This window comes from Sus scrofa, chromosome 9, assembly GCF_054392235.1.
Source record: "Sus scrofa isolate SSC_HxYL_T2T_F1_AM1 chromosome 9, Sscrofa_HxYL_maternal_Yorkshire_Landrace_v2.0, whole genome shotgun sequence".
NCBI classification, from domain to species: domain Eukaryota; kingdom Metazoa; phylum Chordata; class Mammalia; order Artiodactyla; family Suidae; genus Sus; species Sus scrofa.
Genome location: NC_139391.1, coordinates 13,163,239 through 13,182,220, shown reverse-complemented (window position 1 = coordinate 13,182,220; position 18,982 = coordinate 13,163,239). Strand labels below are relative to the sequence as shown.

Here is an 18,982-nt window from a genome sequence, read left to right as displayed (position 1 = left end):
GAGCTGACATGGTTTTCCCAGAGTCACACGGTGGATCCGTGGGAGAGCTAGAAGGAGGATAAAAGCTATGTTTATAAAGAGGAAGCCAAAACAAAAACACTGGCATTTAAGCAACCAGGCCCCTTTTGATAAAGGATCTTCAAGCAGCCTCAGGATATATTCATCTCGTTAGATACTGTTGGTCTCATAAAAAAAAAAAAAAAAAAAAAAACAATCATGGATTGCAATGTAGATAATTGATAGATGCAGCCTGGAAGGAGAAATTTCAGGAAAACTGAGAATAAAGCTCTCTGTCCTGCCTCCCCCACCTCCCATCACTGGAAAAAGAGTTCACATAAAGCCATAGAGTGTGGTCACCCTTCAGCCCATCTCTAAACCACGCTTCTTGTGATAAGAGACAAGAGAGGAATTGACCTTTAAAAATCCTGTGTTCCAAGGAGCAGATAAAGATTTTTGCAAAAATCTTCTTTTCAAAGAAGGCACAGAATTTACAATAGCAAATGACAAAAACTTCTCCCAGATGTGTACAGACTGGGAAGCACATTCCACCCTCCACACGGCACCCCTCCCACCCCGAGGCCTCCCCAGATGCTGCCCACAGCCTGCTCTAGAGACGGCAGGCCACGAGATGAGGCTGGCTGATGGGTTTGGAGCCTGGGGAGGAGCTAAGCCTGCAGAGAGCTGGATGGGCTTGTTATCCCCTGTCCGTGGGATCATCAGGTTAAGGAACCATACAGACAACTCTGATGAAAAGCATTTACTACTCCACAGATTTCCCAAACCCATCGCTAAACCAAACCGTCTCTAAATCTGCTCTCCTTCTGACTCATTCTTGTCGATCCTCTGGTGTCAGTTTCAGCATTCCTTCTTCCGGGACATATCACAGCCCTCAGCCCGCACCGGGCTCCCAACCTTAGGTCCCCCGCCCTCTCTGCTTCCTTCTTTCCCAGCACACGGTTGTTCCTGACCTGCCGTTGGACGTGTGACTATTTCCTTCCCATCCGTCCAGTGCCTAGCACGGGGCCTGCCAGCCACGTGACAGGTGCTGAAGGAACAGAAAAGGCCAGTCCCCGGTGCCTCCTCTCCGAGGAGAGGAATGAGTTCTTCCTGGGGGAGTGGATCCACCAGGCCCCACGGCCCTTGATGGGCCGTGGCCAATGGATGGAGCTGTTTGATCTGGGAACCTCACACAACCACTCACTCATTGTTTCGTTCACTCAACAGGAGGGGGGGAGGAGGAGGAGGAGGCTCACTGTGCCGAGGGCCCTGTGCTATGCATTTGGGATAAGAAATAAACACGTCAGTCCCTGGCCTCTGTGGATGGGGACAGGACTGGGGAGCCAAGATGTCCAAAGCAATGATAGAGAAAGAGACATAGATTGTGGACTAGGGCCCAACAACTGGATTTGGAGAGATAGGGGACCAGGGCCACTGCCACTCCCCTGGCAGCGTGATGTTGGGTAACTCCCCTAACCCGACCCCTGTGCCCTCTTTTGCAAGGATGAGAAGGCCAGCTGAATCACCTCCTTCAAGAGAACTCCCGTGCCTGCCTATCACCCGCTGTGAAAGTTCCAGCAGGCTGGCCACCGGGGGAGACGGGCTTGTGGCACAGCAAGGCCAGGAGGTGGCCATCAGGCTGGTCAGCCTCACAGGCTGCCCCCTCCGCCCCCACCTGACTGCTGAGAGCACTGTTAGTAGAGAGGAGATGGTCGCCCACAGTCCCGCCCCTCCCTGACCGCTGCTAAGGTCGCAAAACGAACTAGAAGCCACCTCCAATCAGGATTGGGACCCACTGCAGAGGGCATCCCCAATTCCTGCATAGTGAGCACCAGGCACGGCCACGGGTGTGGGGAAGAGACCGAACCTCCTTTCACTGAGTTACCCGTTTACTCTCACAGCCCAGGAGACCTTCAGCAACCCTGAGAGGAGCGGGGCTTATTGTCCTGGTTTTATGGGAGTAAATTGTGTCTCAGACACAGGAAGGGATAGGCCCAAGGTCTCATGGCAGGAGACTGACAGGCTCGGGGAAGGACCCCTGTCTTCAGGCATCCAGCCTGGATTTGTTTTCTCTGCTTGGCACTCTCCAAGGTCCGGTGATGCCCACCAGCAGGGCGGGCATTGAGGGGGGGGTGTCAGAGGAGATGGCCGGGCCCCATCCTCAAGTCGGTAGCACAGCGCATACGTGGAAGTGTCGGCAGAAGCCAGTGCTCTGTGCACCATGAGGCATCTTAGCACCAAGGGCTCGGGGGCACAAGACTTGCTCTGGAATGTTCCTTTACTGCCCCAGGGACCTGCCCCCCGCCCCGCCCCACTTTCTTTTTTACTCTCTATTCCACCTTTTTCCTGGCCATTTCCTTCTCCCTTCCCTTTGCTCCCCTGCCCACCCCATCCCCCAGCAGAGGCCACTGCCTGGCATGGCATCATGGTCCCTCCTGGCCTCGAGGAGCCTGACTGGCCCCTGTCACCTCTAGCTACCCCTCTAAATTTTCTCTGTCCAAAGAGAGAGAGAGAGGAGGCCTTCTTAACAACCAGGGAAAAGGACATTTCTGGGGGAAAATATTATTTCCCAGAAGTTGGGGTTTGGGGTTTTATTAGAAAATTTGGAGGAAAGAGAAGAAAACCCGCTTTATTTTCCTGGTGGCTTTTTGGTCTTTGTTTTTGCTGCTGTGATAATGAGGGTCTCTCAATGGGAACAGTAAATAAAGGAAAGACGGACTTTGGCTGGACATCAGCTTGGATGTAACATACAATTAAGTGTTTGGAAAATGTAAATGTCTCCAGTTGAGCCAAAACCAGAGCATCTCGAAAACCACACATTGATGGGTTTCTAGTCTACCCCCAAATTTACTTTTCTGTCCCCCAAACATACTTATTCCTCTTAGTACAACTTTTCTAAAATTTGTCATCCATGCCTAAGAAACTGACACTGCGGCAGTCTTCCTGTCGAGCCACCGTGTGCCCTCTTGCGGGCTGCCCCGTGCAGCATTTGAAAATAAGGATAGGGCTTTGCCTGGAAGCTGATCGCATAAACTGAGACTTTGATATAAATTGTGTGGGCCCTGCTCATTCCTAAAATCTGTATTTCACCTATGATGATCTCTGTTAGGGGAGGTTTAGCCCACATTTACGACTCGGCAAATATTTGCCAAGTGCACGATCAGGGAGCATCCGTGTAGGAAGGTTTGGGGCCAGTGCTCCTGGCTGCATTAATCTCTCTAAGCCGTGAAGCATGAGTCAGCAACTCCACAGCACCCCGCGCTGATGCCCCCACTTTAGAGAACCCCCATCTTCATGTCCCCTGAGGTCTCTGCTTCCCTGACTCACAGGTGTGTCCCTATGGCTGTGTTCCTCTGGTTCCCTTCTCCCAAGCCAGACAGACCTTGTCCAGAAAAGGCTGCCCTGAAAGGTGGGTCGAGAGAGGGGCGCTCTGTTCCCCGGATCCCTGTTCAAGGGAAGCACCTGGCCTGGAGCTAGTGGTAATTAGTATTTATCTATAAAGTGCTTACTTAGGTGCTGGTCATGGTGTGAAGTGCTCCCCATCCAGGCGCTCACCTAGTCCTCCCAGCATCTCTCTGCAGTAGGTCTGACGGTTCACCTTACACACGGGCGAACCGAAGCTCAGAGCTCTCGCTGAGACTTTCATTTCTAGCAGAATGGCCAACTAAATCATCACAGAGGCCCTCTGACCACAAGGAGCAGCAATTTGGTTTTAAAATGCGTTGCTCAGAGTTCCCGTCATGGCTCAGTGGTTAACGAATCCAACTAGGAACCTTGAGGTTGTGGGTTCAATCCCTGGCCTCGCTCAGTGGGTTAAGGATCTGGCGTTGCCATGAGCTGTGGTGTAGGTTGCAGCTGTGGCTCCAATCCTGGGTTGCTGTGGCTCTGGCGTAGGCTGACAGCTACAGCTCCGATTCGACCCCTAGTCTGGGAACCTCTGTATGCTGTGGGTTCAGCCCTAGAAAATACAAAAATAAAATGCATTGCTGAATTTGTTTTTCAAAAGGGAAGAATTAAGGAGTGTGGGGAGTCCCAGATTCCAGAGGCAGGGATGAAGCTGAAAGCTAGGGCAGTAATCCTGAAATGAGTCGGCCGCCATCTCCAGGAGCTCACCATGAGGGGAGGCAGAGAAAAATCAGAATTACGGTCTGGGGCGTGGGCTGAGTGCTGTGATGGCAGTCACCCCGAGTGTCGTAGCATCTCAGCAAGGCTCGTAAATTCATTTCTTCCACTTAACAAAATAGGTCCTCAGTCTCTTCAGGACCAGAGAACTGTCCCTGTTTCAGAAAGAACTTAATTCAAATTCTGAGTCAGCTTCTTCACCGATTGACTGTGTGACCTTGACCCAGTTACTTTACCCCTTCGAACCTCTGGTTCCCTCTCTACAGGCGATGGTGGTGACCTTGGCTCCTTCACAGAGTTGACATTCACTATCATGTTCCGTGCAAACATTCCTTGTAAAGCATTTAGCACGATGCCTGGTGCTCGGGAAGCGGCAGCTGTGATTATCCCCATTGTTTAGTACAAATATTAACAGTAATAATAATCTTTCCTGCTCACTTTCCAACCAGGACCTGAGGACAGGAAGCAGTTCTTCCAGGGTGCCACAGAGCAGAGTGTTTATAAAGAGGTAAAAGGCTGGCTTCCAGGGACTGCTTCGGTGGTAAACAAGAGCAGGCAAGAGCTAATAAAATTTCAAATTAGCCATGACTTTTCACGGCCCTTCAATTGTGCTAGCTGATTTAATGGTCAGCGTCCCTTCTCGCTGGGATTGAATAATGGAGCATTTCTGCAGAGTTATGGATGCGGCAGCTGAATCTGTCATGCTAACATCAATAGCAGAATGCAAATAACCCTCGGCTCGGGCTGTAATTATGTGTTTAAGCCGTGTCTGACAGGGGCAGCACGGGAGTGTGTGATGGAGCCCGGCGACTACAGGCGAAGACAGGTGCCTGGCTAGGCAGTTACCCAGTGTATCTGGGAGCTGGGATGGGAGCCACAAGTTGGGACTCAGCACAGAGCTGGGGTGAGGGGAGGCCTTTCCTCCGCATCTCAGGATGAAGCTGGCCAGTGAGCACAGGACAGGTGGCCCTTCGCTTTGGTGAGCCTCGTTCTAGGTTCCGGGTTGGGGAAGGGGAACTGCCTCGGATTAAGTACGTCCTGTGTGTTAAGAACTCTGCTAGAGTTGGGAATATATACTATGCTTTCCGTTCATGTAAGAAAACCTGTGACCTCTCACTCTTATCGTCCACTTGTAAGAGGTGTGGGAAACTGAAGCCGGAGAATGTAAGCAACCTGCCCAAGGTCACAGTAGTAAGTTTCAGAGGAAGGCCTTGACCTCAGTCTGGCTCAGGTGCTCCCACTCTTTACCACTGTCCCGCCCTCCTTGAGATCATAGGCAGTTCTTAGATGCCATGCAAAAGCTGGGAGAGAAAGCCACAGGATTGTCATCCCTAATGTATTACGAAGGGAAAAAACTGGATTTCGGGGAGGTCAGGTAGCTTGCCTGAGGCTTTAGCACCCCGAGGCTAGTACGGAGGTTCAGGGATGCTGCCTGTGGGGGGGTCGGGGGCACCCAGTCTAGCCAGTGCCCAGGCACTTGCTGGTGGGCAGCTTCTATGTTATAAATCCAAGGAGACAGAAGTAAGAGAATATGTCAGTGATGGGGAGACGGGGACTCAGAGAGGTTCCGTACAGGAACCTATCCAGTGTCTTTCTCAGGGGCAGTGCTGGAACTTGACCTTCAGTCTCTGAGCCCAGTGATCCTCCCATCATACTACACTGTTTGATTGAATTGAACAGAGAAGGCTTTTCTGCTTTTTATGGACTGCTATTTGGTTCATCCTCTGGATTCACTTGTCGGTGAATTCATTCAATTTCAATTCATGCATTTATTTAACAGTCATGTTTTAGCACCTATGCTAAGTGCTGGGGTACAGCAGAGATAACCAGAGCAGGATCCATGCCCCCAGGGTGGTGGGAAGTTTGCCCAGAGCCACACAGCTGGGAGGCAGGAGAGGCAAAATTCCCACCTGCAGATGCGCGCCTGCTTAGACTGTTCTCTGCCTACAAAGCACACAGACTGTGCCCCCAGGCCTTCCCTCTTCCCACTCTGGGCAGTATCTGCTGATCCCTGGTCTGTTATCTATTTTAAGCTATTCTGTTGGGGGCCTGTAAGAGCACTTTCAGATAACAAGACCAAAATTTTGAGCTCTGGTCGGATTCCTTTCTTGGCACTTTGAGAAGCTAGAAGCTGTCAGATCATTTTCAGTCCTAAAGACATCCACCCATGTGGTAAAGAGAATTCCCTGCAAATGACAACTGGGTCGGTGACCTGAAGCCATCCAGCAAACTCAGAAAGCCCCTGTCACAGAAGGCAGAGCTGAGTCTCCTTCTGCAGCGCTGCCTCCTCCCCAGCCCAGGCCAGCCGACCACCAGGTCTTACTGTCTTTGCCTCCTCGGTGTCTCTCCAAACCATCCCGCTCCTCCAGTCTCCACTGTTCCTGCTCCATTATTCTTCCCATGTAGCATCAACAGCACCCCCTTCCTGGACCCGCCCGCTTCCACTTTGGGCTCCATTCAGCCCCCCTCCTGATGCCGGGGATGTTCCTTCAGCAGGTGCACATCAGACAGCATCACCCCCTAGCTAACACCTCTCAGCAGCTCCCACTGTCCCGAGGGTGAAATGCAAACTCCCTAACCTGGCCCAGGGAGCCCCGCTGTCTGCTCCCGCCAGCCTTGCAGCCTCATCTCGTGCTGTTCCCCGCACCCCTGAACCCAGCCATGGCATTTAGCAACTCCAATCACCTCTGGGCCTTCATCTATATATAATTCTCTCTATCTCTCTGGAAAAAAAAAATAATAACACCTGTCACGTTGCCCACTGACTTGTCTGTCTCTCCCATAGACTGGTGGGCTAAGACCTGATCTGATTCGGAGAGGCACCGAATCTCCTCGGTGCCCAGCAAGGGCCCTGGCCCTTAATAAAGTTTTTCAATGATGGAAGCTCGAGAAGTGAATGAAGACACTGTGGACAAACAATGCTGATGGGGCAAAGCCACATAAACCCTATGCTCTGTCGCCCGTGCAGATGGCTTGGTGGACTGCATGGACCCCGACTGCTGCCTGCAGCCCCTCTGTCATGTCAACCCGCTGTGCCTGGGCTCCCCCGACCCTCTGGACATCATCCAGGAGACCCAGGCCCCCGTGTCCCAGCAGAACCTGCACTCCTTCTACGACCGCATCAAGTTCCTCGTGGGCCGGGACAGCACACACATCATCCCCGGGGAGAACCCCTTTGACGGAGGGTGAGTCCAGCTCTGGCCGTAGCTTTCTGAAGGGGAAGCGGCTCGCCTCCGGGGCCACGTTTGGGTGGGTGGGGGCAGGGGGAGGCCAGGAGGGTGGGCATCAACGTCTCCTGGGGACATGTCGGGGGCAGGGGTGGGCAGGGAAGTAGCCTCAGGTCCCCACATTTAGAAAACTGCTATCCAAGCCATTTGGAATTTTTACGAGCAAAGTTTTGTTGTTCTCACTGGGTGATAGATGGAGAGCGTGAGAAATCAAAGGTCCAAGGGGATCTTGGATCAATACCCACTTTGCAGTCAGCTCTTACTGATGCTGCGGTCTCCAGATGAGCTGAAAAGCACTGACACTGCGCTCCTGCGGGGCTGACATTAGAGACTGTGTGAGGCTGGGGTGGGCGTGCCGCCGCTGGCATCCCAGGCCACAGACCCATGACTCTTCCACAAGTTTTCAGTTATGAGGTCTCTTGGACAGTTTTTTACTGAGGTCTGTCCCGTGCCAGGTCCTGGGCTGAAATCACAGAGACGAGTGGAGGACAGTCCCTGCCTATTGGTTGCTCACAGTCCCACTAGGGGGACAAAAAGCCTTTCCAGTGTGATTGGCCAGAACTGTGCCCCCCGGGTACTCCAGAAGCATAGAGAGGGTGTTCCTGGGTAGAGGGAAGGCTGAGACTAAAGAACTGAATCTTAAAGGTGAGAAATCGTTCGCTCAGCAAGGGAGAGAGAGGGGGCTTCCAGGGAGAGGGAACAGCTCGTGCAAAGACCCAGGGGCATGAAGGGAGTCAGCAAGAGGCAGTTCTCTGTTCTCTGCCACCCAGATCAGGGCCCGTGAACTTGGTTCAAGTTTCCAAGCAGGAGGAATTTATGATCTTTCTCTTTTTTTTTTTTTTTTTTTTTTTTTTTCCTGTAAGGCTTATTATTTATTGAAGTGCAGTTGACTTACAATGTTTTTTTAGTTTTAAGTGTACAGCCAAGGGATTCAGTTATGCATACACATGTCTATATACATAGATAGATAGATAGATAGATAGATAGATAGATAGATAGATAGATAGATAGATAGATAGATAGATAGATAGATCGATCGATCTCCATTCTTTTTCAGACCCTTTTCCCCTTTAGGTTATTACAGAAGATTGAGGAGAGTTCCCTGTGCTATATAGTAGGTCTTTGTTAGTTGTCTGTTTTCTATATAGTCGTATGTATATGTTAATCCCAAACTCCTAATTTCTCTCTCCCCCCACCTGCCCTTTTTGATAACCGTAAATTTGTTTTCGAAGCCTGTGAGTCTGTTTCTGTTTTGTAAATAAGTTCATTTATATCATTTCTGAAGATTCCACATATCAGTGATCTCATATGAGACTTGTCTTTGTCTGACTTCACTTAGTATGAAAATCTCTAGGTCGATCTATGTTACTGCAAATGGCATGATTTCATTCTTTTGATGGCTAAATACTATTCCATTGTATATATGTACCACATCTGTTTTATCCATGCCTCTACTGATGGATACCTTTAGGTTGTGTCCATGTCTTAACTGTTGTAAATAGTGCTGCAGTGAACATCGGGGTGCATGTTTCTTTTTGAATTCTGCTTTCTCTGTGTAGAGGCCCAGGAGCAGGATTGCTGGATCATATTCTATTTTTAGTTTTTTAAGGAATCTCCAGACTCTTCTCCATAGTGGTTATACCAGTGTACATTCCTACCAACTGTGTAGGAGGGTTCCCATTCTCCGCACCCTCTCCAGCATTTATAGACATGATGATGATGATTTATAGACTTTATAGACTTTATGATGATGACCAGTGTGAGGTGATACCTCATTGTAGTTTTGATTTGCATTTCTCTATTAGCAATGTTGAGCACATTTTCATCTGCTTTTGGCCATCTATATGTCTTCTTTGGAGAAATGTGTATTTAGATCTTCCACCCATTTTTTAATTGGGTTCTTTGTTTGTTTGTTTTGATATTGAGCTGCATGAGCTGTTGTTATATTTTAGAGATTAATCCTTTGTTGATGGCTTCATTTGCAACTATTTTCTCCTATTCTGTGCACTGAATTTTTGTTTTGTTCACAGTTTCTGTTGATGTGCAAAAGATTTTAAGTTTAATTAGGTCCCATTTGGTTTTTTTTTTTTAATTTTCATTCCTCCAGGAGGTGGATTCAAAAAGATATTGCTGTGACTTATGTCAGAGTATTCTGCCTATGTTTTCCTCTAAGAGATTTGTAGTTATCTTACATTTAAGTCTTTCATCCATTTTGAGTTTATTTTTGTGTATGGTGTAAAAGAATGCTCTAATCTCATTGTTTTTCATTAGCTGTTTAGTTTTCTCAACACCACTTATTGAAGAGACTACCTTTTCTCCATTGTATATTCTTGCCTCTTTTGTCATAGGTTAATTGACCATAGGTGTGTGGGTTTGTTTCTGGGCTTTCTGTCCTGTTCCATTGAACTATGTTTCTGTTTCTGTACCAGTATCATACTGTTTTGATGACTGTAGCTTTGTGGTATTGCCTGAAGTCAGGGAACCTGATTCCTTCAGTTCCATCTTTCTTTCTGAGCATTGCTTTAGTTATTTGGGGTCTTTTTTGTTTCCATATAAATTTTTTAATTATTTGTTCTAGTTCTGTGAAAAATGTCATTAGTAATTTGATGGGGATTGCATTGAATCTATAGATTGCCTTGGGTAGTATAGTCATTTTGACAATATTGACTCTTCCAATTGAAGAACATGGTATGTCTTTCCATCTGTTTGTGTCATCTTTGATTTCTTTCATCAGTATCTTACAGTTTTCAGAGTACAGATCTTTGCTTCCTTAGGTAGAGTTATTCCTAGATATTTTATTATTTTTGATGCAATAGTTAATGAGATTTTTTCCTTAATTTTTCTTGTGATCTTTCATTTTTAGTGTATAGAAATGTAACAACAGATTTCTATGAATTAATTTTATATCTTGAAAATTTACCAAATTCATTGACAAGCTCTAGTAGTTTTCTGGTAGCAGCTTTAGGATTTTCTATGTATAGTATCATATTATCTGCAAATGGTAACAGTTTTACTTCTTTTCCAATTTGGATGCCTTTTATTTCTTTTTCTCCCTTGATTGCTATGGCTAGGACTTCCAAAACTGTGCTGAATAAAAGTGGTGAGAGCAGACATCCTTGTCTTATTCTTGATCCCAGAGGAAATACCTTCATCTTTTCACCATAGAGAATGATGTTAGCTGTGGTTTTTGTTATATATGGCCTTTATTGTGTTGAGGTAGGTTCCCTTTATGCCCACTTTCTGGAGAGGTTTTTTTTTTTTTAATAAAAAATGGGTGTTGAACTTTTTGTCAAAAGTTTTTTCTGCATCTCTCAAGATGATTATGTGGTTTTTATTCTTGGATTTGTTAATGTGGTATATCACACTGGTTGATTTGCAGACATTGAAAAATCCTTGCATCGCTGGAATAAATCCCACCTGATCATGGTGTATGATTCTTTTGATGTATTGTTGGTTTATGTTTGCTAGTATTTTGTTGAGGATTTTTGCATCCCAGTTCATCAGTGATATTGGCCTGTAATTTTCTTTTTTGTGGTATCTTTGTCTGGTATTGGTATCGGGGTGATGGTGGCCTCATAGAAGGAGTTTGGGAGCATTCCATCCTTGGCAATTTTTTCGAATAGTTTCAGAAGGATAGGTGTTAATTCTTCTTGAAATGTTTGATAGAATTCATCTGTGAAACATCCGGTCCTGGACTTTGTTTGTTGAAAGTTTTAAAATCACAGTTTGACTTTCAATACTCATGGTTGGTCTGTTCATATTTTCTATTTTTTTCTAGTTCAGTCTTGGTAGATTGTACCTTTCTAAGAATTTGCTCATTTCTTCTAGGTTGTCCATTTTATTGGCAAAGAGTTGCTTCTGGTAGTCTCTTATGGTCCTTTGTATTTCTGTGGTTTCAGTTGTACATTTCTAATTTCATTGACTTGTTTATCATTTCGATGAACTAGCTTTTAGTTTCATTGATTTTTTTTTCTATTGTTTTCTTCATCTGTATCTCATTTATTTCTGCTCTGATCTTTATGATTTCTTTCCTTCTACTAGTTTGTTCTTTCACTAGTTGTTTTAGGTGCAAAGTTAGGTTTTTGGGGGGGTTTTTTTCTTGTTTCAGGAAGTGTGATTGTATTGTTATAAATTTCCCTCTTAAAATTGCTTTTGCTGTGTATGTCCCGTAGGTTTTGGATCATCATCATCATGTTTTCATTTTCCTTTGTCTCTAGCTATTTTTTTTATTTCCTCTTTGATTTCTTTGGTGATCCATTGGCTGTTTAGTAACATATAGTTTTGCCTCCCACAAGTTTGTGTTTTTAACCGTTTTTTTTTTTTTTCCCTGTAGTTGATTTCTAGTCTCATAATGTTGTGGTCAGAAAAGATGCTTGATATGATTTCAATTTTCTTAAATTTACCAAGTCTTACTTTGTGGCCCAGCATGTTATCTATCCTAGAAAACATTCCATGTGCACTTAAGAATGTGTATTCTGCTGTTTTCAGATGAAATGTTCTATAAATATCAATTAAGTCCATCTGATCTAGGGTGTCATTTAAGGCCTGAGTTTCCTTGTTGATTTTCTGTCTGGATAATCTGCCCATTGTTATAAGTGGGATGTTAAAGTCCCCCACTATTACTGTGTTACTGTTGGTTTCTCTTTTTATGGCTATCAGCGTTTGCCTTATATATCGAAGTAATCCTATATTGGATGCGTATATATTTACAATTGTTGTGTCTTCTTCTTGGCTCAATTCCTTGGTCATTATATTGTGTCCTGCTTTGCCTCTTGTAACAGTCTTTATTTTACAGTCTATTTTGTCTGATATGAGAATTCTTTCAAATGTCTTCCAATTTAGTGATGCCTCATACACACAGAGCTCTCTCTAAAAGTCACCCCAGTTCAGTCCAGCACTCATAGACTCTGTGCCAGAGAGATCCTGCCCTAAGGGAATGATGGAGTAGGGATGGGGTAGGGATGAGTGGTAGATTCTCAGTTCTATTTAAAAGGGGAAATCAGCAGGGCTTCATCATCAGCTGGGTCCAAGGGATCCTGGAGAGAGGAGTCTCTTACTCAGATGCCTGGTAGAGGTGGTGCCTACACCAGATTGGGGACATGAGAGCAGGAGCAGAGTTGGGAGCAAGATGTTGACGTCCACCTTGCTCATGGACAGGGAAAGAAAGGGATGCACTTCATTAGAACACCCAACAGGAAGTATCTGTCTGTAGTCTATAAGTAATTTTGAAGCTCACAGGAGGTTAGGGTTGAGGATCTTGATTTGGAAGCCTTCAACAAACAAACAGTAGTTGAAATCATGAGCACACACAAGTTTGCTCAAGGAGAATGTATAAGGGGGAAAGAGTGGGGACCTAAGAAGGAATCCCAGGGAGCTGCCCTGGGAAGTGGTATTATCATCCCCACAGAGTGGCTGGGAATCCAAGGAGAAGGCTGGCTCCTGGGACATGATGGAGCTGGGACCCCAGGGCACATGCTTTCCACCACTCCAGCCCTTTCTCACAAGAAGTGATGGCAGGATACAAAGTGAAGTGGGAAGAGTACTCCAAGCCCAACAGGTGGGGCAAAATCCAACATTATCAAAGGATTTGAACTTTAACCTTTTTACAGATGAAGATATTGTGTAGTCCAGACCCTTCAGCTTAGCCCTAGAATATTGAGAACCTCAGAGGTTAGTGATCTCTCCAAATTCATAAGCTTGTCAAGTGACAGAATTGGGAGCAGAAATAGAATGAGGAGCAACCTATTTATTTCTCTTCACCAGAAATGCTGCTTTTGTCTCTGGATATGAAGCTTTCTGCTCTTTTATTCAATTGTGTAATTTTGTATGTATGTCTCTGGGTCTTCCTGTGGCGTAAGTTCTTTAAATCAACTGGAGATAGAAGTATTTCTCCTACCAAGGTGAATATTACCTTCTCATCCTTTCTTCACTGGACCCATTAAGGGATCTGACTAGGGCTATGCCTGGTCGGCTTATGGCGGCTTCTGGTTGGATTCTGGCATGCCTTTCTGATCAGTGCCAGAAGGGACCGTGTCCTCTGCATGTCCTCTGGTCACTTATCAAGCCTGAAGCTTATGTGCCACAATCATGTGGCCCCTTCGCAAGTATTTCAGTATTGTTTCTCCCCATCTGACTTGCCTTAAGAAGCCTGTCAAGTGGGGAATTTGAGAAACTGGGAGAAATGGACTACTCAGCAGAGAGAAAAGAGTATAGGCCTTGGAGTCAGGCCAACTTGTGTTTCAGATCCTGGCTCTGCCACTACAGGATACATGGCCCTGGGCAAAGTGGCTTCATACAGTGAATATGTAAATGTCTGTCAGCCCGCTAAAATGAGGCTGACGGGACAGGACTGCATGTTACTCATTGTATAACTTAGTAGTTGCTCAAGATAAATATGCATATATTGCCTTGGACAATAAAGACATGGAAGGAAGGAGAGAGGGAGGGATGGTGGGATGGAGGATAGATGGATACATTATCTATTTTACTTAATTTTTCACTGAGGATTCGGAGTCCAGAGAGGTTAAATTATCTGTTAAAATCACATTACAGATTAGTAGCAGAAGCAGGCATAGAAGTCAGTTCCCAGATCGTTGTTTATATATCTGTCACCCTCAGTTAAATAACAGATGCTTTGAAAGCAGAGACCATCCATCTCTCCAAACCTGTATTACTTAGGGCAGGACCAGGAATATAGTATTTTCTCTAAAGTGAGTGGAAAACGGAAGCTTCCAAATGTTACTGTAAAAACTCCTTTTATCTAACATTTGCCTGAATCATTATGCTCCTGCTCCTCACTGGTCTCGATTCAGAAGAAACAGCTATCTTTCACTACTAAGTATGCCCAAACAGATTTTTATGTAAAACAAACCCAAGTGTCTGGAAACCTAGAAACACAAGGCAGCAGATGCTTTTCTCGTTAGACTACCTGCTTGGTGTTCCATTGTCTTGCTCTGAGTCAATACTACAGTGCTTTGCTTTTTTGCATCACTGGGATAAAGTGAAATCAGTTGCCAGATTTGGGGTGAGGGTTTCTTTCCTCTCCTATGAAGGAATGTGGTATCACAGAAAGAGCCCAGTTTGAATCTTGGTTGTACCTCCTGCTAGCTCTTTGTGGTCCAGGGAAATGATCTAAACTTTGCGTACATGCCTCCAATGAACTTGGCAATACTAGCGACAATTTCTTGAAAACCATTGAACAGATGAACTGAGATAAGGCACCTAGCACAGGGCTTAGGGCATAAGTGATAGGTTAATGGTGGCTTTTCTGGCAGCAGTCTGTCCTAGTGAAAATACCAAGACCTTTATCTAAAGTCTGTTGCATCCACCTTATTAGGTTGAGACCTTAGGAAAAGCCCTTGAGTTCTCTGAGCTCCCATTTTCTCATCTATAAGAGCAGGGTAATAGTGTCTATTGTACAGGGTTGCCTTGAGAATTAAATGAAAAATTAGAAAATACTTAAAGTCTCAATCTACCTAGCCACACACACAAAAAACACCCGCTAATTGTATGTTGGTGGCAGTGACGATGGTGAACATGAGGGTGGTAGTGATGATGGTGAACATGAGGGTGGCGGTGATGACGGTGAACATGCGGGTGGCGGTGATGATGGTGAACATGCGGGTGGCGGTGATGATGGTGAACATGCGGGTGGCGGTGATGATGGTGAACATGAGGGTGGCAGTGATGATGGTGAACATGCGGGTGGCGGTGATGATGGTGAACATGCGGGTGGCGGTGATGATGGTGAACATGAGGGTGGCAGTGATGATGGTGAACATGAGGGTGGCGGTGATGATGGTGAACATGCGGGTGGCGGTGATGATGGTGAACATGAGGGTGGCAGTGATGATGGTGAACATGCGGGTGGCGGTGATGATGGTGAACATGCGGGTGGCGGTGATGATGGTGAACATGAGGGTGGCAGTGATGATGGTGAACATGAGGGTGGCGGTGATGATGGTGAACATGAGGGTGGCGGTGATGATGGTGAACATGCGGGTGGCGGTGATGATGGTGAACATGAGGGTGGTAGTGATGATGGTGAACATGAGGGTGGCAGTGATGATGGTGAACATGAGGGTGGCGGTGATGACGGTGAACATGCGGGTGGCGGTGATGATGGTGAACATGCGGGTGGCGGTGATGATTATGGGATGATTATGGTGAACATGAGGATGGTGTGGTGATGATGTTACAAAGATCTTCTGACTTCACTTCCTAAATTGGAAGTGAAACTTGAGAGTAACCTGCCCTCCAGCAGAGTGCAGCAGCCGCCTAGAGAGGAACTCAGTTTAGATCGCTGAATCCTTATTTGAGGAAGGGAAAGAGCTGTCAGCCGGGATCCTGGTTAGGGAGGACACCCGTGACACTTCTCCAGAGAGTGGGGTTTCTCATGGGCAGGCTGAGCCTAACTTGGTGCCTTTGTTTAAGAATCACAAGAATATGGGACAGAAACCCCCCCCCCCATATTTTCCTACACCCCATGTGCTGCACCACAATTTGTGTAGTCTGAATAGGAGTCTGTTTTACAGGCTTCAGGAAGCAGGCTGTCACCCAGAGACCCAGGGGCACTTCTGAGCCCAGCGAGGAAGGGCAGCCCCAGTGGTGCCGCTCCTTTACTTCTGCAGATCCCCAGCCATGTGACTGACTCAGGGAGGCCCACACATGAGACAGGCTGGGACTATGGAGGGAAGAGGAATTCAAGGTCAGGGTGGAACTGACCGGAGCTCCCTTCTGTGGGGGAACCATGACAGCCCATCCTCAGCGCCCAGGGCTCCCCCCAGAGAGCCTTTCCTCAGAGGCCTGACCACAGCAGGCATGAGGCAGCAGGGTTTCTCCAGATGCATGGGTGACACCAGGAGTTATATGGAGCATTCCTGAGGCTTCCATGTGGCACCCAGCACTAGTGGCACTAGAGTAGGTGTGGACCTCAGGAAAGGATGGGCAGCAGCCCCCGGGATGTGAGGGCCCCAGGCAAGCAGAGGGGGCCTGGGCTAGTCTGGGCTGGGCTGGACTCCTTGGAGAAACTGAAGCAGAGGTACTGCCAGATGGACTTAGAAGAAGGCCTCCCTCGGCAATCCTGTGTGGTTTGTCTGTGTCCCCAGAGCCCAGCACAGTGCCTGGCCCAGAGCAGAGTCAGTACCTGGTTAGTGAACAGAGTCACTCTGACATCCTGCCACTGCCGTGCTCAGCTAGACAGAAGGTGACAGAGGCGTGAATGACTTAAGATGATCTAAAGTAAGAGGCAGGGGAACCACCATCCCCAAAGTAGGGGCTCGAGTGCCATCTTCCCATCCTGGCCCAAGTGCCTCGAGCCCTTCTGCCTAGTGGAACACCCTTCCCGCCCCTAAACTCATGGGAAGAATACAGCACAGGGCCCCCTCTATTGAGACCTGAGTGGGAGCAGAGGAGCCACTTGGGTCTGTAGGCAGAAGGTGGATCCCCACCTGGCTCCTCCGAACGAGTACAAGTAACAGGATCCAGGCTGTGGCCCTTGGGATCAGACAGCCACAGAGGGAGGGTGGTGTGAGACGTTTCCTCCGCAAAGAGCGCTCAAGGCAGCTGTTTCCCGTTACCCACTCTGGTTGTGTCTCTTGTCTTGGGAAGGACTGACTGGGTGGAAAGGGCTGGACACAGGGCAGGCAGATCAATTCAGTGCATACTTGTGGCTGGCTACTGCTGGACAGGTTAGCAGATTATAGGAAGAGGAAGAACTACCCACACATTATCTGAATACCAGTTCAGCCTGTATCCAGGGACATTGTATCGGTGAGAGAGGGAATACAGTGTTGTCAGGTCTCCCCCGGCTCCTCAAAACCTAAGAGGTTATCAGCCCCTCAGGCAAGGAGTTGGAGGTGGACACGTTGGTATGAAAGTCCATGGGTAGGGGACACTGAGCCCAAAGAGAAAAGACTTCAGGAGTCAGGGAGACTTTAGAAAAAGGAGCAGTCGACCAGAGCACTCATCCCAAAGGAGACAGAGGATCGTACCGTTTAGGAGGGGGCAGATCCCGTGGAGAGGACAGGATGGGTAGGCTCAGAGAGCCTCGGGGCTGCTCACAGAACTCAGGCAAGCTCTGTTGGGTAACCGGTGATCAGCACCTGCTCTGCACTAGACCCGCAAGAAGGCATGCACCTGTGCCCCATCGCGTTGGGGACTCTGTGTGTCCCGCGCCTTGTTAAGCATTGAATGCCTAGCAGAGGGGTTGGCACAGACTCAAGCACAGTGAGTGGTAGATGGATCAGTGAGTCAGCCTGCCAGCCTCTGCTGAGGGACTGAAGAGAGCAGGGAGGATTCAGAGACTGAGAGTTCAAAGGCAGGGCCATCACTCCCACTGCAAATCCAGGTCCCTGAGCTCGAGCCACAGGAAGTGCATCTGGCCCAGCACTCAGCAGAGGGGCCAGCGCAGATCAGAGAACAGTAAACGTTTGGTTTTGAAAATGAATGGGAAAATAAACACATGAACTAATGAGTGAAGATTTCTGGCAGGAGATGATAGCCTTTGGCCTGAGACAAAGGTTTCAGGGAGGAGAGTTGGCCATTAAAACATTTTTCCCATTTCAGGTCACAACAACCCATTAGCACATCATGAAATCAATGTAGTGGGTCGGAGTAAATTTAAGTGGAATGGGGTACAATGGAATAGCAAATATCATTGGTAATTTTTAAAAGGATGTGTGTTTTATGACGTGTGTGTGTGTGTGTGTTATTGAAGAAGCTATGTTGCGTACTCTGGGTTTCAGTTGAACAGGATATAAAAATGTGTTCTAGACTCAGGAACCAGCAGGACTTTCCGTGATAATCAAAAGAACAGAGAGAATTTGGATGTGGCTGGAGCCACGTTATGGTGATAGAATTTCCCAAATCAAAAGTCAAGAGACATACTCTAATGTTTGAAATCAAGAGGGTCAGAGTTCCCGTTGTGGTTCAGCAGAAATGAATCCGACTAGCATCGTGAAGACGCAGGTTCGATCCCTGGCCTTACACAGTGGGTTAAGGATCCAGCATTGCTGTGAGCAGTGGTGTCGGTCACAGACGAAGCTTGGATCCCGTGTTGCTGTGGCTGTGGTATAGACCTGCAGCTGTAGTTCCAATTCGACCCCTAGCCTGGGAACCTCCATATGCTGCAGGTACAGCCCTAAATAGACAAAAAAAAGTTAAAAATAATAGAAATCAAGAGAGTCTTAGGAAATCTAGGATGTATGATTGTGGTGTGCGGAGGGAACACGGAGGAAAAGGAAGATCAGAGGAGACTCTGAGGCCAGAATGGTAGTTTGGGGCAGGAACTGAGAAAGCTCTGCCCCTCACATGTTCGCTAACCAGATTAGAACATTTTCACCTCAGTCAGGACTTAAAAGTGCTATAAACAGAAGTGAAATAATGATTTCACCTGATCCATGGTAAAAATTTGATCCCATGTTAAGCCTTCAGAATTTTCCTCTAACCCTTTATAAAGGCACAAAGTTTCCAAGAATTTTAGAAGCAAGAGTTGACAGGAGGAAAAAAGAGTAACATGAAGGAGGAAAGATCATGTATGCAATATAAATTTTTGTCAGCCCACTGCAGATCTGCCGCCACATCCAAGTGTCCATGGCTGCGTGGTTCCAGAAATGCATTTGCCGCCACGCCACCCA

General features: G+C 47.1%; 1 protein-coding gene across 50 annotated transcripts in view; it reads left to right on the top strand.

Annotated features, from left to right (window-relative positions):
• TENM4 (teneurin transmembrane protein 4) overlaps nucleotides 1-18,982 on the top strand; it is a 2,941,714-nt gene that overhangs the window by 2,833,117 nt on the left and 89,615 nt on the right. For all 50 annotated transcript variants that reach the window (XM_084975397.1, XM_084975391.1, XM_084975384.1 and 47 more), the window contains one exon: nucleotides 7,088-7,304. In XM_084975397.1, the coding sequence (XP_084831523.1) occupies nucleotides 7,088-7,304 (217 nt within the window). The remainder of the gene's footprint in view (nucleotides 1-7,087; nucleotides 7,305-18,982) is intronic.